The 23,810-nt window shown below is 43.8% G+C and overlaps 2 protein-coding genes across 2 annotated transcripts in view; one reads left to right on the top strand and one right to left on the bottom strand.

The window, feature by feature from the left end:
* SLC13A4 (solute carrier family 13 member 4) overlaps positions 1-10,286 on the top strand; it is a gene marked incomplete at its 5' end in the record, with an annotated part of 39,974 nt that extends 29,688 nt beyond the window's left edge. The window contains 7 exons of the mRNA XM_082632196.1: positions 64-165; positions 507-608; positions 1,326-1,423; positions 1,631-1,755; positions 4,976-5,137; positions 6,328-6,465; positions 9,919-10,286. Of these exons, the coding sequence (XP_082488322.1) occupies positions 64-165; positions 507-608; positions 1,326-1,423; positions 1,631-1,755; positions 4,976-5,137; positions 6,328-6,465; positions 9,919-10,056 (865 nt within the window). The 3' untranslated portion in view covers positions 10,057-10,286. The remainder of the gene's footprint in view (positions 1-63; positions 166-506; positions 609-1,325; positions 1,424-1,630; positions 1,756-4,975; positions 5,138-6,327; positions 6,466-9,918) is intronic.
* A 3,231-nt stretch (positions 10,287-13,517) lies between these two features.
* Positions 13,518-23,791, bottom strand: STMP1 (short transmembrane mitochondrial protein 1). The gene is given in 4 exon segments (XM_082632197.1): positions 13,518-14,926; positions 14,928-14,996; positions 15,930-15,983; positions 23,628-23,791. Coding segments are annotated over 4 exon segments (177 nt in total). The 5' UTR covers positions 23,643-23,791; the 3' UTR covers positions 13,518-14,887.
* Between the last annotated feature and the right edge of the window lie 19 nt (positions 23,792-23,810).

The following is a 23,810-nucleotide window of genomic DNA, read 5'->3' as shown; positions in this document are numbered from 1 at the left end:
CTGTTCTCCTCTGGGCCTCAGAAGTGTGCTTCCTCTATTCTTTTGCTCATTCTCCCATCTCAGTTTTAAAGAGACCTGCTCTCTGAGTAAGAAGAAGAAGACCAAAAGGGAAGAGTTATCAGAGAAGAGGATCCAAGAGGAATATGAAAAGCTGGGAGCCATTACGTAAGAATCAGCCCTTCACCCTCTCTCCTTCCCCAGGAGAAAGTGTGGCAGGTAAAGTGTGCACAGAAGCAGCCTTGTTCTCAGCGGTCCCTTGAGCTGGGGGAATTCTCCTCAACTACGAATCTAGGTATTTAGAGGCGCTACTTAATGCCAAAGTCAAGCTGGCCCAGACTCTAAGGGCCACCCTTCCCCTCTGCTGTATTCCAAGTCCAAGTGGTTAAGCAGTAGCTGCGTTTTAGGTCTCCACTATTAGAGCTCTGCATACAGGAGCATCCCAAAGCAAAGTCTGAAAGCTAACAGAAACTTCCCAGTTCCTGGAGTGGGTCTGTTTTCTTTTATAGCTACCCGGAAATGGTGACTGCATTTTTCTTCATCCTGATGACGGTGCTGTGGTTTACCCGGGAGCCTGGCTTTGTTCCTGGTTGGGATTCCTTCTTTGAAAAGTAAAGGATATTGTCTCTGAGGACAACCCCCTAACCCAAACCCTTCAGGCAGTACCCACCGGTGTCCCCTCCTAGATTCTTCGGGATGGTCGTGAACCCAGGAAGCACTTTGTTCCCTTGAAAGTCCCCCTTTTTTAGGGAAGCTTCAGTGTGGAGTCAGGAAGAAAATAGTCTTTGGAGTCTGAGTCGAGGCTTGGGATCAAGAGCTGCCACTTACCATCCACATGACCTTGGTCTTGTTACTTAAGCTCTTGGAACCTCAGTTGTTATGAGAGTTAAAGAAGAATATGTCTGTAGAGTAAAACACCACCTGTAAAGACCATGGCCATCGTGGCCGAGGCCTGTCCCACCCCTACATATTCCCAAGGGCCAGGGCCACAGGCCACAAGCTCTCAGTGCCAGCTTGTGACCCTCCCAGGAAAGAGAACTCATCCTTTTCTAGTCTCCTTTATCTAAATAACTCCTGACCACTCCTTTTAAGAGGTCCATAAATTCACACTAAGACATCTACCCTAACCAGGCCCTGCCTCCAGACATTAACCGTTGCCCATTAAATCCACCACCAGACAGCATGGCAGCAACTGGCAGGAAGGAAGGTTGACATCCCCTCTAGACTAGGTCCTCAAGAGGCACTGTGTTCAGACAGGCTGTCCTGAGACACTGTGTTACCCCTGGGCTTCCTGACCCTCTCCCCAGCTCTCCTTGTCTCTTCGCCAGGAAGGGCTATCGCACCGACGCCACAGTCTCTGTCTTCCTTGGCTTCCTCCTCTTCCTGATTCCAGCGAAGAAGCCTTGCTTCGGGAAAAAGAACGATGGTGAGAGGAGTTCAAGAGAAGAAGTTGGGGCTGGCTCTAGTCAAATCATGGTCGAAGTCAGAAGTTTGGGAGGAGCCTTACCAAAGCCCTTCCAACTCCTCCCAGAATAGCAGAGTATCCTCTGGTTCATCAATTAGGCCCCTGTCTCCACAAATCGCACCCATTAGGGTTCATCTGGCTGTGCCTCGCTGTCTACCTGTGATCCAGGGGAGGACCAGGAGCCCTCGCTGGGGACGGAGCCCATCATCACGTGGAAGGACTTCCAGAAGACCATGCCCTGGGAGATTGTCATTCTGGTGGGAGGAGGCTATGCTCTGGCTTCTGGCAGCAAGGTAACCCTTGAATCTGTTCTTATTGGGTCCAATATTTTTCCAGCAGCTTTACCTAATGAGTCATTATGGTGCTGGGAAGGAAGATTCAGAGGCGCTGAGAGGTGAATGTTCACCCAAGTCACTGGGAAGGGAAGCGGTTCAGCCAGGAACGGACATCCTGTCCCACCTTCTAAGCTGGCACTACTGGGAACAGAGTTACAGAAAGCTGTGCCACAGTCACGGCACACAGGCATTCACACCTCACTTATGGGCCCACGCTGCTACAAGCAAAAGATGTATTGGACTTTGTAGGCATGTCCTTCTGGAGTTTTGACAGTGGTGATAGGTGTAAGGTGTAAGGGCCCAGAGATGCTCCAGATTGACTCACAGCAAATTGTGAGTCCATATGCATATGGACTCCATATGCGTATATTGAGACTCTTTGGAGAATGTATGCTAAAGCAGTTGTAAACGCCCCCCACTTCCTGATTGGGAGGATTCGGGATGAGACTTTTTAAAGGGGGCTGGTGGGAAACAGTTGATTTTCCTAGATTGTTAGCCCTTCCTGAAATAAACAGCCCTAAGAATCAAGCAGGTTAGGGGTCTCCCTGTTTTCTTCCTCTACCTCGTCTATCTACATTCACCCATTCTAAACTTGGCTCACTTTTGACTGCCCATTCAGTGTGGGCCTAAATGCTCTCTGCATCAGTAACAAAGTCACAGAATCCTCCACTTGGAAGGAGCCATGGAGGACACTGAGTCCCATCTTCCCACCCAAATAGAGATTTCCCTCCAGGACACCTCCAGTGACAGGGCAAGCCCTGCACAGCCAACAAAGAAAATTGTTCTTTACTTTCAGTTCAGGTCTTCTGGATGTCTTCCACAATTTGTTCTGGCTTTCTTCTCAGGAACCCTCTCCTCTCCTGTAATAATTATTAAAACAACAAAGACAATCAGGTCCCTTGAGACCATTTTTTTTCTTCCAACTAAAACTCCCTAGTTCCTTTAACCATTCCTCATAGTAGTGACCCCTTACCATGCTGGTCTTTCTCCTTGGGACCACTTTGCCTTTGCTCAAACACAGTCCAGGGGTGGTCAGTCTAGTGCAGAGTACAAGAGTTAATTACCCAAGCCCCATCCTGTATTTTTATGGAAGCTTTTATAAGGCTTCATTGTCATTCATGTCAATATTTATATTGAAACTGCAGTCAACTAAAACGCTTCATTCTTTTCATTGTTAGCCACTATTAAGCGTCAAGTCCTTCAACCAATCCTGTATACATGCTGTCAATAGTTTTGATTCCAAGTTCACAACATCATATTTATCTTTGTTGAATTTCAGTGGTTAGTTTTGGCCTCTGAGCCTAGCCTGGCAAGATCTTTTTTTTTTTTTTTAACCAAAATTGTGCATGTATAGTTGGTATAACTGTAGAACCTACTGACTACTACTTTAATAATATAATTCAGGTACAATATGTGTGATTCCTACTGAATTTCAAATAATTTCAGTCTTAACATTAGTGAGGAAAATCCAGTAAAAAAACTTTTCATACCAAGGGTTTAAAAAATTAAGGTTTCCTTTGTTGTGTTTTTTTTCCTAACTTTGCAGTCTAATTTACCAGTTTATTTCATTATAGTATCAACTAGTTGTTCTGAAAAAAAAATTGCCATTAAGTTATTTCACTTTACTTACGAGTACTATGTGGAAAACATGATAAGTAAAAATCCATTTCTTTATAAAACATACTGTTTCCACTCAGCTAACTGCTCTCCCTCCCCTCTCTTTGTCCAGAGAGCAAAGTTTAATGTGTCATAAGAGATAACAATTACAGAGTTCCTGTAGGTCTCGAGACTCTGCACCCACCATTAACTGAGGTAGTCCCCACATACTGGATTTATAGCTCTCGGTCAGTTGAGAAAAAAGAAAGGGAAGTGGTCCAAGGTAAAAATGGCTACATGAGAGAATTCTGAAGCCCTTTGGTCATCAGTCGTCCATGAGCATGTCATGAAGTGGCCAGGGTGCTGTGGAGATCAAATGAGGTTTTGATGAACTTGGAAAAGAGGAGAAAGGGTGGCCTGCTGACAGTGTAGTAAGGCAGTCTTTAACAGTAAAACATGAGTAGGGCTTACAGCTTGAGGAATCATAAAATGTCTCACCTTGCTTTCTGCCCTGCTGCCCATTTCTTTATTGCATTTGCAATCTAGAGGGTAAACAGGAAAAGTCAGAGCTTGTCAACCATAGAAGGGAGAGGAGGGAGGGTGGGGAGAGCTGGAGAATGCATATGGTAACCTGGGGTTTTTTAAGAACATAAACTCAATTGTGCCCTTCATTTTTAGGGGAGGGGGAGAGCCCTCATCATTGGCAGACGAACATCTTCCAACCTAATGAATTCTTCCAAATGGGAATATGCATTGATTTGAGTAGATGTGTACAGGTGTTGCTAATGGAAAATGTTCAAGCGTGGCAATATGCCTTTATATCGTGTTGCCAAAAAGCATGGGCAGATGGTAGATCCTGATGTCAGCCACGATGAGATTTGAACCTGACACAGGTTGAGACTGAATGACTGTTTCTAGGCCAGTGACGTGGCACCTTCCCCACTACATGGAGATAGACCTGTAATCCCTCTCTCCTTCATTACTCATGTAAAACTTCTCATGTTCAGTCTTGCCCATTCAAGGCCCCCCAAACCAGAGGAAAGGTTACTATCCAAACATGTTGATAATTTTTCCCATTTCACGGGTGATAAAATAAGAGAAATAGATTTCAAAAGCAGGATTAAGGATTACACTTGGCAATCTGTGTAAAGGGCATTATTGATTGAATGCACAGCATGAGACTGTCAGAGGCCGGAGAAAGAGTAACAAGTTTGAAGTTGCGGGGCTGATCACCCCAAAGATCCCAATCCCTGCCAAGTCACATCAGGGCTAAGGAGGATCTCAGCAAGTAGAGGCTCTCCGTGCCCTGTGACAATGACTGACCAGGAGGCCCTAAATAGACTGAATGGTGTACAATCATTAAAAAAAAAAAAAAGAATTTGCTGGGCTACATAGTGATCTAACCATAAAAAATCAGGAATGCCTGTGGGTCCAGTCTGCCTGAAAACAGGGAAGCAAATTAGATGGCTCCTGGTGGGGTCCCTTTCAGCCCCTCACCATCCCTGACCTTCTGGAGGCTAAGAATTCCACTGGGAGTGGCCTTCCCCGCTTTCTTCTCACTGCATCACCTTGTCTCCTGCAGAGCTCCGGCCTTTCCACGTGGATTGGGCACCAGATGTTGTCTCTGAGTAGCCTCCCACCGTGGGCTGTCACCCTGCTGGCGTGCATCCTGGTGTCCATTGTCACAGAGTTTGTGAGCAACCCGGCCACCATCACCATCTTCCTGCCCATCCTGTGCACGCTGGTGAGTAGAGCAGGGTTCCCAGATATCCAGACCGGCTACCACAGGAACAGACAGGGGCACGCCTGGGCCCAGGGGCAGTTCCCTGGCTGGACTCTCTCTTCTGGTCATTGCCACAGCCTTCACTGATTGGTGTTCAAGCCATAGTCTGATAAATGAAGTCTATTTCAAATAGTAACTGATAAGTAAATAGATAATTAACAACAGCAAGAGTTCTAGAAACCCTTTTCCAAAGGACTAGGCTTAGTTTAGGGGCAGCCCTGAATGGAAACAAGAGTGGACAAGATAACCTTAAAATCCTAGGATTCTAATTCCCCACAATCATCATCAACCTGTCTCTCCTAAGAGGAGACCTAACAGGAGGGCGGGAGAAATAGCTACAGAAAATGGAGGCAAAATGCTCCCAGAAGTACTCTCGGCTGCAGAGACCAAAACCACAGCTCTGTCATCAGTGCCTCCACCCAGCTTCTCTGTCCAGGAGATTCTGAGAATTATGAGCAATGCCAGCCTCATTCCACGGTCTCAGAACAATTTGTTATTAATGGAATAGGGGAGGGAGCAACGGCCAGATCTCAGCCTGGCTAAGCAGCCCCAAAGGTAATGCACCAAACAAAATGCTGCCTCTGTCCCATTCTGTGAGGTGGAACCCATAAAATGAAGGCTCCTTCTCACTGCCAACAAAATATCCTCCTGCTCTTTCTAACCCCAAACTCCTCCCAGCCACTCTTTGCTCATTGCTCAGATGACTCCCTCCACCTCTCCCTTCCATCATCCTGCCTGTGTGAGCATGGGAATGCACTTAGTTAAAACTTGGCAACATTGAGGGTAAGACCACGACGGGTTCAAGTCCCATGTAAGGCACTTATTTTACCTAGGAAAAAAACCCTTAATTCTGCACCCCAAGAGTGAGAGATGCCTACTCCAATCAAAGCAGCTTATTCATGAGATTTGTGTTTGAAGAAAGTAACTTGGAGCCCATGTTTCCATGGGAAGTGAGTGAGCAGCGGGAACCTGTCCAAGTAGCCCAGCACTACATGCTTTTGAGGGTGTGATTTAACCGCCCCCAGCACATGGTGTCCAGCCAAGGTTAGCCAACACCGAGCCATCATTTAAAGCACATTCATGAGAGTAAGCACAGGAAATGCAAGTCTAATCTCAAGGCTAATGCTTCTGTGAATTCTCTCTTCTCCTAGTCCGAAACGCTGCACATAAATCCACTCTACACCCTGATCCCAGTCACCATGTGCATCTCCTTTGCAGTGATGCTGCCAGTGGGCAACCCCCCTAACGCCATCGTCTTCAGCTATGGGCACTGCCAGATTAAAGATATGGTGAGTCGTGGGTGTCCTCTTCCTGCCAGGCCCACCTGCCATGAGGACAGGGATGACCCGCCCCACCGCCTTCTCCTCAAGTTTATTATTTTGTAAGCAGTGCCCTTGACCTGTCATAGCTCAGTCTGCTGTGGCAGAAATAGTCCTGGTAAAAGGTTTCTGTATGGTCCATGCGCACCAAGAATAGCAAAAATGTGCTCTTCCCAAAATCCTAATCTGGGAGGAAGTGGGAATGTGGACAGAAAAAGCTGGGACAGACACAGGATGTGACTCAGTTCCAGAAGGTAAGAGCTTGTTCTAGTCTTTGCCTCAGTTTCTTCATTGGACTGTGGGGATATTCACTTAGAGTTGCTGGTTTATTCATAGAAGGTTAAGTCTGAGACATTGCATGAACCTAGGGTGATAAGAACAGGATCCTTCTATTCAACTCTCTCCCCCAAGCAAGGAACCCCCGAAGCAACAACTATAAAACGAAGCACTCACAGCTCATTTCTTAGTTTTCAGAGAGGCTCACGAAAGACAGCTCTGAGGGTACATTTTGCCGCTGATTTTAGCGTGCAGCACATCCACTCTCCACCCCTCAACCTACGTTCACTGCTATGCTTTTTAATACCCAGGGTTGACGGGGTTGGGAAAGGAGGAAAAAGCTAATACAGATGACTGGGCCAGGCTGACTGAAACCCGGCCCCTTCACCCTTGCTGAGGGCCTACTGACTTTTCACTCAAATCCAAACTTGATCTCAGCAGCCCTGTAAACATCAAATGGAGAAAAGGAAGAGCTTCAGGCTGGGAGCAGATATCCAGATCCTTTCTACTTTCAAACTGCTCAGCTGAGTCATCTGAATTACTTCAGGGAAGAGAGGTCACAGCCACCCCTCTGCCCCCCTCAGGTCTTACTACACAACCCTGTCTGCCCCTACTGAGCTCTGCCCCAACTCCCCTGTCCCCACAAACCACCCCCACCGCTTCTCCCGCTCCCGCTCCCTCTGCCATGTGCTTCCCCTGCTCACCCCTGCCTTCTACCCTGGAATCAAGTGATCAGAGACAGTCTTTTGTTTTTTTTTAACATCTTTATTGGAGTATAATTGCTTTACAATGGTGTGTTAGTTTCTGCTTTGTAACAAAGTGAATCAGTTATACATATACACGTTCCCATCTCTCTTCCCTCTTGCGTCTCCCTCCCACCCTCCCTATCCCACCCCTCTAGGTGGTCACAAACCACCGAGCTGATCTCCCTGTGCTATGTGGCTGCTTCCCACTAGCTATCTGTTTTACATTTGGTAGTGTATGTATGTCCATGACACTCTCTTACTTCGTCCCAGCTTACCCTTCTCCTCCCCATGTCCTCAAGCCCGTTCTCTACCGTCTGCGTCTTTATTCCTGTCCTGCACCTAGGTTAAGGGCCTTTTTTTTTTTTTAGATTCCATATATGTTAGCATACAGTATTTGTTTCTCTTTCTGACTTACTTCACTCTATGACAGACTCTAGGTCCATCCACCTCACTACAAATAACTCAATTTCGTTTCTTTTTATGGCTGAGTAATATTCCATTGTATATATGTGCCACGTGTTCTTTATCCATTCATCTGTTAATGGACACTTAGGTTGCTTCCATGTCCTGGCTATTGTAAATAGAGCTTCAGTGAACATTGTGGTACATGTCTCTTTTTGAATTACGGTTTTCTCAGGGTATATGCCCAGTAGTGGGATTGCTGGGTCATATAGTTCTATTTTTAATAAGGAACCTCCATCCTGTTCCCCATAGCGGCTGTATCAATTTACCTTCCCACTAACAGTGCAAGAGGGTTCCCTTTTCTCCACACCCTCTCCAGCATTTATTGTAGATTTTCTGATGATGGCCATTCTGACTGCTGTGAGGTGATACCTCATTGTAGTTTTGATTTGCATTTCTCTAATGATTAGTGATGTTGAGCATCCTTTCATGTGTTTGTTGGCAATCTGTATATCTTCTTTGGAGAAATGTCTGTTTAGGTCTTCTGCCCATTTTTGGATTGGGTTGTTTTTTTGATATTGAGCTGCATGAGCTGCTTGTATATTTTGGAGATTAATCCTTTGTCAGCTGCTTCGTTTGCAAATATTTTCTCCCATTCTGAGGGTTGTCTTTTTGTCTTGTTTATGGTTTCCTTTGCTGTGCAAAAGCTTTTAAGTTTCAGTAGGTCCCATCTGTTTATGTTTGTTTTTATTTCCATTTCTCTAGGAGGTGGGTCAAAAAGGATCTTGCTGTAATTTATGTCATAGAGTGTTCTGCCTATGTTTTCCTCTAAGAAGAAAGACTCATTTTTAAAGGCACTGGATGACGAGCAGTGAGCCGGTCCTGGGTTCTATTCCCAGCCTGGGCACCGACTCAAGACTTCAGTTTCCTCACCTGCTAAGTGAGGAGGTTCAAACTAGATGCTCTACGTGGTCCCTTTCAGCTCTAAAACAGCCTTAACTTAGCTCCTTTAGAACCTGCCTCCTCTCATCTGCTAGGAAACGTGGGCAGTTCTCCAGGCCAAAAGGCCCAGGAGACCAGGGTGATTAATAAGTCCAGGGCTTGGGCCAGAAGGCAGAAAGGCACATCTAGTCATTTGCTTAGAACAATTTCCTAGCATTCATTTTTCCCTTGCAACGTTCCCAACTTAGTCCCAGCTAGTGGACTTGTGGTGACACGCTGTATACTTGCTCATCACCTGGTAGGATGCCAGCCATCCTTACTGTACACTTTTCCAAATGGCCCTGGCTCTGCCATCCCTCACGTCCCCCTTCCGTCTGATAGTGTCAATGCCATGACAGGAATGGAAGGGGTCAGAGCTGTGGAGGTGACATTCCCTCAGGAGAAAGCAGCAAAGGCCCCATGCCAGCCAGGGTGCCTGTGTCACCTTCCTGTGGAAGGGCTGGTGGGGAGGCAGCTGACCTGTTGCCCCAGGTGAACCTAAGGTACACTACTTCCATGAGCTGCTCCTTGGGGGAAAAAAGGTAACAGTCATAGAATACAGGCTCTCCTACGAGTCGTATGTGTCAGCACATTAAAGGCTCTGAGAGGTTCCTGCTTTACAAGCTCTGTTTAATCTTGATGAACACATTCCCTATTATGTAGCTACAGAACCCTTTTTAGGCGTAACTTAGCATCCAAAGATCTGGTGTTCCAAGTACATAGCTTCTAGGCCTCCATGTAATAGTGAGAGTGCTACAGACACAGAGAAGTTTCTAATGGCCGTCTCCCAGCCCCAAGTCCTCCCTGCTCTCCTGTCCTCAACAGTCCTGTGCCCCCTACAAGGCACCACGAGGGCACCCCAGGCAGTGACTGGAACAAATCAGGGCCAATCAGGTGGGCTGTGATCACATCGGGGGTGAGGCTCAGGCAGGGGACACAGGTGGGGAGCATCTGGGGATCTGCGCTGCTGCCTGCTCACGGTGACTAGAGTCTGTGTGCCCTGCTTTGTCTCCTGCAGGTGAAAGCTGGTCTGGGGGTCAATGTCATTGGCCTGGTGATAGTGATGGTGGCCATCAATACATGGGGAATTAGCCTCTTCCACCTGGACACTTTTCCCGCCTGGGCTAAGGTCAGTAACATCACTGATCAGGCCTAACACAAGTGGGCAAACGGCCCAACCAAAGGAGCTGCCAGCAGCCGGCAGGAATCTGACCAACAGGCCAAGCAAACCACCAGGAGTGCAAAGCCCCCAGCAGAAGATTCCGCCAGCTACCACCTCGAGTGAAGTGCAGGGAGCCTCCAACCACCAGATGCACAGGCTCGGATGTTAGTGTCTTCTGCTCTGCCCTCCTTCCTCAGCACCACAGCTCAAGGAAACCTAAAACCGTTCTCACTTCCTTGTATCTAGTCTCTCCAATCGGCTCTTTCTGAAGACAGGAAGAGACAAAAGCCTGTCTTTGTTGCCCCTCAGAGGCTAAGCCTCACAAACTGACTAGTCTCACTGGGTTTGATGTTATTCTTAATTTCCCAATCCCTTTTAGAAGTAGAAGGAGAAATCCAAATCATCCTACCTATACACAGAGAGTGACACCAGTGATTTCTCCTCTTTGGGGGAAAATCTCACCTAGAACTTGAGACCTAATGTTGGCTCCTTTCTCTCAAGTGTTTCTATCGTAAGTTCTCTCCACAAAAAGGCAGTTCTTAGTAAGTCCTCTTTGTGGCAATCAGTACTCTTTTATCACTACTCTGACTCCTTTTTAAGCGTCTCTCTTCAATGGCTTCTCTATATCTTGGCACCAAATTCCTGTAAAGAAATAGTGTCCCCTTCAGGAAGAGGCGGGTGCTGTTCTCTCTGTCAAAGGAAAAGGAAGTAGAGAAAGAAGACACATTGAGATTAGTGTCTCTCTCTTCACTCATCACTAACCACCAATACCACCGTGCTGGTTAAGTGTCGGGAGGGAGAAAAAACGTTCATACTTGTCTTATTAAAGAGGCCGACACTGGGATTAAGACCATAGCACTATTAATGATATTTGACGGACTTTCTTCTGGAGGTAATGAGTAGTTCGTCCCTGAGAAGACAAGCACAGAAAGGTCCAAACACATCAGTCACTTTCTACAAGTTAATGAGCCTCTTGAGGGGAGGGGAGATGTCTTACGTCTCCTAAAGTCCCCAACAACTTATACAATATAGTAAACTGTACCTGCTCAATAAATGTTTCCTTTGAGAAAAATCACTTTGGAAATCCAGGCCTCCTCCTTCCTCCTGTACTATACACCCTTTCCCCCAAGACAGAGGTCCTTGCTATAGGACTGGATGAAGCTCCCAGGCCCTCCGGTCTTCAGGCATTACACATTTCTGATTTCTACCATCAGTTACTTGCTAAATACACCTTATGGGAAAAGGAGGACCCCATAGCTGCTGCACTTCTTGAACTGATTTTAAGTTACTATTGATAGCACGTGCAGTTTTCCCACAATAATTAACCAATAAGTCACTCCCTTAGTTTATCAAGTATCTGTGAGTTATAAAGTTCTTTTGTGACAAACTTGCACCAGGTTTAATCAGGAATATTACTGCTTCTGCCAATTAGCTTAAGCCAAATTATCTGGCCACTTATAAAAGTGAAGGAGCCCATATGAAATACCAGTATTAGGTACACTACGTCTGGTTTGACGAAGCCAGATCACTACAGTCACGTTGCTTTAAAATGTTCAGGGGCTTCCCTGGTGGCACAGTGGTTAAGAATCCGCCTGCCAATGCAGGGCACACAGGTTCGAGCCCTAGTCTGGGAAGATTTCACATGCCATGGAGCAACTAAGCCCATGTGCCACAACTACTGAGCCCATGAGCCACAACTACTGAGCCCATGTGCCACAACTACTGAAGTCCATGCGCCCTAGAGCCCGTGCTCCGCAACAAGAGTAGCCACTGCAATGAGAAGCCCACGCGCCACAACGAAGGGTAGCCCCCACTCGCTGCAACTAGAGAAAGCCCGCGCAGCAATGAAGACCCAATGCAGCCATAAATTTTTTTTTAAAGTTCACTATAAGTTAGAAAGAAGGAAATAAAATTGTCCCTTTAAATCAAAACTGCTTAATTGTATAAAACACTAAATCAGAAGAGACATCTAAAGACATCAACTGGTAACTTCAACTCATAAAATACAGCGCCTTTTAACAACTGTAAGGTTCTTTTGTTTTTTTCTCTCCCTTTGGTTTTTTTTGTTTGGGAGGGTTACAGTTTAAGAATAAGCTTTCCAGTTCAATGTATTTTTTAGGTTCCCAACATAAACCCTGAAGTCTTATTTTTCACACGTGAGTAACCTTCAGTAGACTTTTATGTAACCCTCTTAAGGTCAGGTGTAGCAAAAAGTTTCCTTAAGTCACATCAGCAGTTTTCAAACTTTTTTAAAAGAAAAAAAGGCATGTCTTGCAGTGGTTCTTCCCATCCCTCCGCTGCTTTGTAAGGCAAGGGCCTCTACAAAACACCCAGGGAATGTACCTTTCAGTGCCACAATCACAATCACCACACCCCTTAAAAGCTATCATGGTTCTGGGTTCCTCTAACAATATATCTCAGTGAAGATAATCCTGCCTGAGAACTCCGAGCTCCTTTTCACTCCTGCAAGAACCTAAAACTAGGAGAGGGGCTCTGAATGGTGACCAGGAAGTCGGCCTGCGTTCACTGTGTAGCAGTTTACACGGTGAAGGTGATTTGCTGGGTGGCTCCCACTGGCAGAGATGATCCTGTCGTCAAGGTAAGTGTCACTCCTGAGGGAAGCTCCAAGTCCAAACGAGCTTTGTTTACAATATATAATTATAGAGACCTAATTTTCCAACGTCCAAGTGACCCTCAAAGAAGCCACTCTGGGAGAACACACGCACAAATAACAATGCTCCATGACTGATAACAAGGGATCCCTCTTTGGAAACAGTTTTCCAAGCTTGTGGCATTTTGAATACCCTCAAGGATGGTAAACCTCTAGCGTTTGAGGATTTGGTCATTCAAGATCAAACCTTGTAAGCCAGGTGGTATGATCAAGGTGCATACTATAGATTTTCATCAACAAAGACAGTGACCATAGAATAATGACAAATTTTGCGCGGTTCATAATCTGGCTCCAAAAGTGAGTGCAGAAAAACAAAAAGTATTCTGACCAAAAGCAACATGTTTGGACTAGTATCTACTATCTATTGGACAATTTGCAAAGCACTGTGCTACACATCACATACATTATTTCTACTGTTTCTCATGGAAGCCCTATGAGGTAGGTATTGTATCCACATCTTACAGAGAACACAACAGTTTCAGAAAACTAAGCTGCTTGCCCCTGACCACACTGCAAGGGAGAAGCCAACCATAATATGATCCTAACCTGTCTCACACACCAGTACAACCTGCAGGGACAAAACTTATCTCCATGTATGAAAGATCCATGTTTCCAAAGAGAAGTAGAATCACTTCATTTTATAATCACATTTAGTATCAGTGGCATCCACTGGCTGAAAAAAAAAGGTCTCTAAACCATTCTTCCAGTTTACTAATTCTGCTAAAATGTCTTCAGAAATGGCATCATCAGTGAAGCTGCCCAACAAGCCCTCTGGAACAAAACACCCAGTGAAATGGGCCTTTATTTATATTTAGTGCAAAATACACTTCCAGGACTTTAGCTTGGAGCTATCCCCCTGCACAGATATGTATAATAACATTAGATTCAAGATTATCACTGTAATAGCAACAGATAGGAAACAACCTAAATGTTCCTCAGGAGCAGATTAAATAAATTATGGTATATTCATTCAGTAGAACCTTATGTAGCCAAAAAAAGGAAAGAGGTTCTTTGTTCCTTACCTACTGATATGGAATGACCTCCACTGGGGAAAACACTGTATATAGTTTGTTATCATTTGTATAATGTGTATAATTTGTATAATGTACATGTGTTTGTTCAGGCACAAAATCTTTCGCAAAAGGATACAGGAAACTAGGCAGTGCCTGACTCCAGGGAGAGGAACTAGGAGCTGAGGGACAACGCAAATCACTTTGTACTGACCCAGGGGAAAAGTTAGGTATTTAAACATTTTTCTCAATTAAAAAAAAATTATGGACTGATTATACACTTGAAAAATTACAAGAGTAATTTATGGTTGCAGAAAGAAAAACACAAAAAGTCTTCTTATGAGAATCATTATAAAGTTATAACTTAAATACATTTTTTAAATGTAAAAAGGCATAAAATTTCCTTTATAGACAACTTCTCATTTATCTACCATGTAATGTCAAATGTGCCTGTAATCCCATAAAATAAGTATGATTCTTATGAGAGAACAGAGCCAGATCGAATGCATCATTAGGAAAACACATGCATGCTAGACTATGAATTCTACTGAGGACAAAGGCCATTACTTTAAATACTTTTCAATTCCCCAGTTCCTGATAGGGTTCTCAGAACAGAGTTTCTTGGTTAATGAATAGCAAATTGATTTATTGGTTAAATTAGCAACTATGGAGCTTCCTGACAACAACATAAAATTAGTGGATAACTCACCAGAAACTGGCTTCTAGGTTTTCATTTTAATTACTACTTTGAAACAACATAATTTAGTACCAAAGGTTTAAACACCCAATATAATTGCTAGACTGTGAAATCAGCATTATTTATATCTCATCAGCTATACAAAACTCATCAATTTTTCTTCTGAAAACGGTAGTAGAAATCCCAAAGAATAAGGGAGAGACTACTAATTAAAGGTCATGTTTACTAATCTAGCACCATAATTCCATTCTCAGGACCTCCCAAGTGGCTGGAAGGAGGAAGGGAAGAAGTGAGGATGTTGGAAAAGTAAGGGCTGTTCTTAACTTGTGGCCCCATTTGTGCTGTAAGGCAATGCAGGGTCTAGCAAAGAAGAAAACTGCTGAGGCTGGAGATGAAAACAAAAGCTTTTGGTTCAGATGGTAAAGGAGGCCCTCAAGAACAGCAGAATCAGTTTATCCAGGAGGCAGTGCTGGAGTCGGCCTCATGAACTAGGGGGTTTCTTCTTGGCATCCACGTCCTTTTTAATTTCTTCAAGTTTTTTAGCCAGGTTTGGTATCTTTAAAGAGAAAAGAAATTATTATCATTTCCCATCTACCTAATCAATATTTTTTCATTTCTCTTCCTCTAAAGATAAATGGATTTTTTACTTTTCCTCTAAAAGAAACCTGCTCAACAGTGGTCTTTCTTAGCCTCATAACTGCCTAAGAAGGATACCAAAAGATGTAAGTTAAAGTAGGCTCCCTCCCCAAAAGCCAGAACCTGACTTCTACTTTTATATACCCACTTAGCCCCTCAATCCAGTGCCAAGTAAAAGTTGTACATATAAACAATAAATGTGACATAAATTAACAAGCACATGACTAGAAAACCACATGACTCAAGTGAAGGTTGACAAAGGGAATTCCCTTTATCACACTAAAAGCTTCACTTTAAAACAAATCAAAAGTTAGTATCATGTTTCCCTTCCTTATCTCTTTAAAATAAGCATTACCTTTTAGGATCCCCATTCATGGGCATTTGTGTCACCTGATTTTCAACTTCCCCATCTGTAAAGTGAAGCTAATACAACTCCCTACTTCACAAACCACTGTTCTCCTTAAATGTGTTGCACTATATGAATCCACCTCCAAATTACTCAGTCATCTCTACTACTGGGTAGGGTGCTGAAAAGATTATCCAATTACAGTATCACTTCACATGATTTTCCATAGAACTGTAAGAATCTAACAGTGTTACTCTATGCTAACAAACTCAGCTCAGGATCACCATGAGACCACCTAAACTGATGGGATTTTGCACCCCTGTGGTGACAGGTTCTTCTGTGAGTTCTGTTATTTTTTCAAACAATGGAAAATCTTTCTACAAATTCAGGACTTTTTCCTCAGACCTATGGACCTTGTTTGCTGGAAGGCATACCTTACTTCAGCAAACACAAGTCACTATGTATTAGTTACCTGAAATCAAGGAAGACGTGAATATGGTCACTTACGTCATAGTTCTGAGCCAGATACATTCCCACCACGTTGCCAAGAGTAAATCCAAGCTGTAAGGATAGAACAGGAAGAGTCACGCCGGAGACGGAGCTCTGTGCCATCCGATACCACACAAGACTACATGATAATATTCTCCTAAGGAGCGCAGGACAGTTATAAGACCCCGGTGTCCAGGCTAGGGCTGTGCATAGCATGAAATTCACATCTTTCTTCTATAAAATAAACACAGAAATATCCTCCCAAAAGGTCAAAGAGTATACGAAAGAATATACGGTAGCACTGAACACATCGACCTTATAAATATATGGCTGTAAGTTCTAGAAACTCAAGCCAAAAATTCCGATTTTTGTTGTTAAAAGCCAGTTTATTTTTATTTTTTTGGTTTTGAGATTTGTTATTTCTTGCTACATCAAGTAAAAAGTATTCAATTTTTGGGCTTCCCTGGTGGCGCAGTGGTTGGGAGTCCGCCTGCCGATGCAGGGGACACGGGTTCGTGCCCCGGTCCCGGAGGATCCCGCGTGCCGCGGAGCGGCTGGGCCCGCGAGCCATGGCCGCGGAGCCTGTGTGTCCGGAGCCTGTGCTCCGCAACGGGAGAGGCCACAGCAGTGAGAGGCCCGCGTACAGCAAAAAAAAAAAAAAAAAAAAAAAAAAGTATTCAATTTTAAAAAGCATTCGGCTAAATCGTAGGATCTTAGAAAATGAAGGGACCTCCACAGTTCAATCTCTTCATATTTCAAGAGGCACCTGAGGCCTAGGACAGGGCCATTCATAACAGGAGCACAGGACAACCTAAATTAGATTCACACTCAAACACTAAAATATACAGTGACATAAAGCAGGAAGCTGACATGCAACTGAGACAGCACATGGGTTAGCACTGTGCCCTGGGAGGAGTCTAAGGGGCAGGGCACTTAAGACCTGCAGAGAACGCAGGTCCCCTACCATCTTTTAATCAGTGACAAGACAGACGGGCACGATTTTTAGAGAACTGTAAATGTTTATCCCACTGGGTGACTTTTCCTGAACAAAAACTGTTTCATGAAAATTTAAAGCACTCCCTTCACACCAAAAGAGTTTCAGAGTTCCTTAAGGTTGGAGTTTTAACGATGATCTATTATTTCCTGGTTTTTATCCCCAATAATTAAAAACCTCCAACTGAACGCCTAACTTCTAATTTTATAAATTTGAACTGGCATCTGATTTTTTAATCATTTTTTTTAATCAGTGTCGCTCCTATTCAATACACAGCAGAGGTTAAAAGAGAAAAACAAAGCGCAGCACTTAACACTAATGGTCATACGTGGTGTGGTCGAATCGTCTTCAAGTTGGAGAACAGAGAACAAGTTGGAGAACTTCAGAATACAGCTGGATCCTTAATAAGTTTTAAGCTTACTAAGCTTTAAACACCAAAAGCATAATTTAAATAGGTTTGTTGTAAGTTAAGAAGCATAAAAGAGGCTATCAAGTCTAATCATAGACCATTTTCTGATCAGTTGATTAATCAAACATATCTTGTGAATATTTTTGCCAATGTGCACCAAGAAGCAAAATGATTTTTTTCACTCCTATGGGTTGAAACCAGGCAGTCAGAGGTTTTCCAAATCCAGAAAGAGTATTAAATTTGCTTAAAAGAAGAGGGGAAAAAATCATCTAAGAATGTTAGCTCTAACACCAAACAGAAAGAACAGAGGGTTGAAAAATTTCAAGAAAAATAAATTAGAGTTCTGGTTCTACCACTGTCTAGCTGTGTACCCTTAGGCATGACACTTAACCTCCTTGGCGCTTTGCCGATCTGAGTTTCCTGATTTATAAAACATTATACTAACAATGCTCCTTCTAGCTCCAACATTCTAGGGTTCTTGGTTCTTACCACGTGTGTCTCAAAATAAATATGGCATATCTAATGTGTCTTCATTTTGGCAATTTCACGAGGCATCAGGGCACATGAAAAAAATAGCAGTTATTTTAAAACACAAAACAAAAACCATGGGTCTCTAGACAAGTCATATCCAATTCCAGTTTCAGAATATTGCTAGGTCTACCAATGGGATATTGCAAAATTACATAAACAACATGAGAGAAATGGACACATGAAGAGAAATGTGAGGAAAATGCATGACACTAGAAAAGCATTTATATGTTGTTCATGGGATACTCAATAGACAAGTTTAGACAGGTAAAAAATTTTAATCTGGATAAATAAAGGATCTCAAAAAATAAAATCTAAATCTGAGGAACAGGGACTCAGTCTGAGAAGTTAGACTGGAGCCAGAGTACAAAACGTCTCGAATGAGTCTGAAGCCTCTCTGCAGGCCAAGAATGCTTAACCTCCTCCAGGCCAAGACCTGGAAGCCTCCTCAGTGGTCCATCCGGATGGCTGGATGCTATCACCATGGTCTTCCTCCACATCACATGGTCCCCCCAGAGTACTCCCTGCAGAGAAGATAGTGCAGAAGGAAGGGAAATGCCTTCTTCCCAAGTTCAACACTAAATACATCACTATTATGTCCTCTCTGCCGTCATTTTGAGACTTTAGGAATACGTAGCTTCTTCTCACCAACATATTGGGGACAATAAATGGTAAAACACCATAAGTTTGGGAACTGAGGAGTGACATGAGCGAAGTAATGTAGAGGACAAACAGGTGAGAAGAAATCTGAAAAAAAAACCTCCCAAATACATCTGGCCTCCAAAGATTTTGATTAAGGATTACAGTCCCTTATATCCTGAAAATCAGTTTCATATCCAGCCCTGGGAAAAGATTATAAAACGGTCTCTATCTTAAAGAATTTATATGATGTATAGAAAGAAAAGCTACATGTAAGTAAAATAGTTATATAACAACAGAAAGCAGCACCCAGCACAGGACGTTGAATGTAATAAATGCATGAAAAACCAGAACTGAGTCATGCATTAAGTAACAAAAAGAGTGATACAGAAGTGATTCTTTTAAGAAACCACACCTGAAAGAGATCGGTGTACCTCAGCTTGTTATTAAAGGCTCTAAAGATGCTGAGGACGTGTTAAAATTTAAACTGGAAAGGGACGTGACTGTGGAGAATCAAGGTACAAGATAGGAATGACAATGTGATGACCTGAATAAAAGAAACAGGCCCAATTAGAAAAGTGGATTTGAACTAAAAAATGGAGAGAAATACTAGTACAGAGAGCTGGGTAGGGTTAGCTGATGGACTTCAAAAACCAAGCAATGGAGTTTAGTTCATTTACAAAACGGTGGGGAGCCAATGACTGCTCTTTACCAGCAGCAACAGGATGAAAGCACTGCTTTGTAAGCATTCACCTGACAGCTGTTCCCAAAGAAGGCTGAAAAAATACAGATTAGAGAAGGCACACGGGATAGCAAGTAAACACGAATGAATTGTTTTTCTTCTTTAAAATCAATGAAGATCAATGGAATAGAATAAAGGGTCCAGGAATAAACCCTTACATTTATGGTCATGTGATTTTCAACAAGGGTGCTAAGACATCCAATGGGGAAAGAACGCTGGGACAACTGGATATCCACATGCAAAAGAATGAAGTTGGACCCCTACTTTACATCATAAACAAAACTTAACTCAAAATGGATCAAAGACCTAAATGTAAGACTTAAAACTGTAAATCTCTTAGGAGAAAACATACAAGTAAATCTTCATGATCTTGGGGTAGGCGATGGTTTCTTAGATATGACACCAAAAGCACAAGTAACAAAAGAAAAAAATAGATAAATTTGATTTTATCAAAATTTAAAACATTTGTGTTTCAAAGAATACCAACAAGAGGGCTTCCCTGGTGGCGCAGTGGTTGAGAGTCCGCCTGCCGATGCAGGGGACACGGGTTCGTGTCCCGGTCCGGGAAGATCCCACATACCGCGGAGCGGCTGGGCCCGTGAGCCATGGCTGCTGGGCCTGCGTGTCCGGAGCCTGTGCTCTGCAACGGGAGAGGCCACAACAGTGAGAGAGGCCCGTGTACCGCAAAAAAAAAAAAAAAAAGAATACCAACAAGAAAGTGAAGAGAACCCACAGAATGAAATAAATATGTGCAAATCATCTATCTGATAAGGGACTTGTACCTAGAATACATAAGGAATTCTTATGACTGAATGATAAAAAGACAACCCAATTTTAAAACAAGCAAATGATTTGAATAGACACTTCTCCAAAGAAGATATACAAATAAACAGCCAACAAACACATGAAAACATCATTAGTCATTAAGGAAATGCAGATCAAAACCACAATGAGGTGTCTCATCGCACCCACTAGGACGACTTAAATCCAAAAGATGTATAAGTGTTGGCAAGGATATGGAGAACCTTCATACATTGCTGGTGGGAATGTAAAATGATGTAGCCACTTTGGAAAAGTCTTGCAAATCCTCAAAAAGCTGAGCACAGAATTACCATCTGACGCAGCAATTCCACTTTAGGGTATATAACCAAGAAAACTGAAACATGTACCTACACAAAAACTACATGAATGTTCATAGCAAGATTATTTATAATAGCCAAAAGGTGGAAACAACCCAAATGTCCATCAACTGGTGAATGAATTAACAAAATGTGGCATATTCACACAATGTAATAATAATCAACCATAAAAAGGAATGAAGTCCTGACTCATGCTACAACATGGATAAACCTTGAAAACATTACGCCAAGTGAGAGGCAGTCAGAAAAGACCACATATTGTATGATTTAACTTAAAGGAAATGTCCAGAATAGGCAAATCCAGAGAGACACAAAATAAATTAGTGGTTGTCCAGGGTTAGGTGTGAGAGGAATGAGAAATGAATGCTAATGGTATGGAGTTTCTTTGTGGGGGGCAATAAAATATTAGATATAAAAATTAGATAGTGGTGATGCTTGCACAACTCTGTGAACATATTAAAAAACCACTAAATCCTACACTTTAAATGGGTGAATTGTATGATATGTGAACTAACTGTATCTCAAGACTATTAAAAAAAAAAAAACAGTAAGATTTGGGACTTCCAGGGCTTCCCTGGTGGCGCAGTGGTTGAGAATCTGCCTGCCAATACAGGGGACACGGGTTTCGAGCCTTGGTCTGCGAAGATCCCACATGCTGCAGAGCAACTAAGCCCGTGCACCACAACTACTGAGCCTGTGCTCTAAAGCCTGCGAGCCATAACTCCTGAGCCCACGTGCCACATCTACTGAGCCCACGTGCCACAACTACTGAAGTCCGTGGGCCTAGAGCCCGTGCTCCGCAAGAAAAGCCACTGCAATGAGAAGCCCACGCACAACGAAGAGTAGCCCCCACTCATTGCAACTAGAGAAAGCCCGCGCACAGCAACAAAGACCCAAGACAGCCAAAAATAAAATTATAAATTTATTTTTTTTTAAAGTCCATGTGTGTTACAATGTGTAAGAATATTGGAAAGCACTGAGATGCAGTATCCAAAAGCCGAGGGAGGAGGGATTAAAGAGGTGATTAAGAGTACCAGGTGCTGCTGCTCTGAGAGAGAAGAAAAGCAATGCATTACCCCAGTAACAGTACAACAGGCAGTGTACACAAGCCACGAGCAGTGCCCATCATATCAGGTTTCCCTTTAAAAGCTTCAAAAGTTTCCTTACACCAAACTGGCTAAACCATGCTGCAATTAAGGAAGCTACTGCAGTGCAAGCAAGGGGAAAGACGCAGCAGGACCACAGGAGCAAGTTTCGTTACAGGGATGATGGGCAAATATTTTAATCCAAGGAGAAATGAACAATGAAAAGAAGATACAAGTAACACAATCAGGTGCAGTGGTTTTCAAATACTGTTCCAGGAAATGACAACTGCAGAAAACGTCTTGGAGGGTTCCAAAATGGGTGATGACAGCGCACCCTCCAAGATATTTAACTTGTGACTATCCCGTCACTTCCAAAACCTGTTCCATCACTACCCTTCTGAGGAAAACTGATCCCCATTCCTGAGAAGAAACTCAGAGTACAACTGATACCTTGCCAAAGAGAGACTGAACAATATCTGAGTCCTTACTGTCATTGTTTCAAGTACTTTAATGTATTAACTCATTTTTAATCCTCACAATAAAACCATGAAGTAGGCTCCCATTTTCAGATGTGGAAACTGAAGCATAAAGAATTTAGATAACTTGCCCAAGTTCCCACTGCTTAAAAATGATGATTCAAAGGCAGGAGTCTGATTCTGGAATCTGACCTCTCAAGCACTAGGACATGATGGCTGGTCACAGGTTAAAAGCTCGAGGAGATCTTAGGGATCACCTACATCAACCCCATTGTTTTATAGATGAAATGGCTGAAAGCAAGGAGAAAGATTCGCCCAAGTTCAAATGAGCTGGTGAATCATTTGACAGAGTTAGAATAATCAAGGTAAAGTAATGCTATCACTTCTTTCAACAAATGCAATGAGGAGGTGGGAGAACATCCATGTTACTTCTGAGCTAGGAATTTAATGAATGGCCTCGGCATCTCTCCTTAAATGCTGAGAATTCTGTTTTTGCATATCAGTCACATCCGTATTCATACACAGCAAAAAGTTTATTTCAAAACCAAATAAAGTCACTCTGCAAAGGTACTTAGAAAGTTAAGTGTAAATGAATCCATGTGCTTCCTCCCAGTTACCAATGAGCTACGGCTGTACAGGAGACTCAATTACATCATCTCACACTTTGGGGCTGACACTGTTTTTAACCTGAGTGTTTCCTACAACCATATGGCAGTAATTATTTCTACTGACTCCTAAGCTAATACCCAGTTAGGACACTGGAGAAACTTCCAGAAGCAGAGGTGTAGCCATGTCTTGTTTAGGCAGTTTACGTCCAGGATACTCTTTCCGGCCTAGAGACTGAAAAATTAATTACCATCTCAAAAAGGACAGAGGGGCACTTTTTCTTCTTTAATCTCTTTCATAAAGAACGTAACGTTTGGGAAAGTATCTTATCCCAAGAGCACTCAATTTCCATCGGCCACCTGGAAGGTATTAGAATACCTGCCTCTTATCAGAATCAGAATTTAAATATCCAGTTTTGAAGGCACGAAAACCTGGAAGAAAGACTTTCACCTGGAAGTTTGGCAAGTCCTCCTGAAACCTTCAACCAGGCAATCTTTGAAACACACTGGGGCCTTGCCAGAAAACCCGCTTTTAACTGTAGTAAAGACGCATGAAAAATAATTTGTTTACTCATGGTAACAGTCGTTTTACCCAAGAGTGAGCATTTTGGAAAAATTATTTGTACACCAGGCCCTGACTCAGGCCAGCAACCGGCCATCCTCCGTCTGGAAGCTATAATAGGTCTGATGAGGGCTCCCCAGGCCTCTAATTCTGGCGGTTTACTCCTTTAGAGTTTATTCCTGGCCCTCCTAGGTTTTCAAAGACGCCAACCAGCAGGGCTCTAAGCCGACGGGGTATGCGTCTACGTCAGGGGGTGGCAGGGCAGAAAAAGCCATTAAGGACCCCGGGAGCCTTAACTCGAAGAATACACAAAGCACGCGGGCACGTCACAGAAGAGCTTTGAAAACGCACGCTCTGACCCCTCAAAAGTTTTAGGGACTTGAAGGGCGGCAGAAAAATGCCGGCCAACGGACTTGGGTGAGGCAGAAACAAAACCCCGCAGCCCACCCCGGCAGGCGACTAGCAGGCGCGGGGGCAGTGGGACCCGAGGGACCCTCGCTCCGGGCTCCCAACTCGCTCCTCGGCAGCTCCACTCACCAGGAACTGGAGCATAGTGTCGGCAAGGAGGACGTGTAGGTCAGCTGCACCTCCGTGGGCCGTCCGAGAGTGCCTCCCCCGGCGCGACGGGCGGAGCCCGCGGCCGACTTCCGGTTCACGCCCCGCTCCGCCCCTTTGGCGCCTTCCGCCTCGCCTCACCCGGAAGTGGCTCCTGGCGCCCCC

This window comes from Mesoplodon mirus, assembly GCF_964341445.2.
Source record: "Mesoplodon mirus genome assembly, chromosome: 9".
Taxonomy (NCBI): domain Eukaryota; kingdom Metazoa; phylum Chordata; class Mammalia; order Artiodactyla; family Ziphiidae; genus Mesoplodon; species Mesoplodon mirus.
The sequence above is the reverse complement of the archived record's forward strand: the minus strand, read 5'-3'. Positions and strand labels throughout refer to the sequence as shown.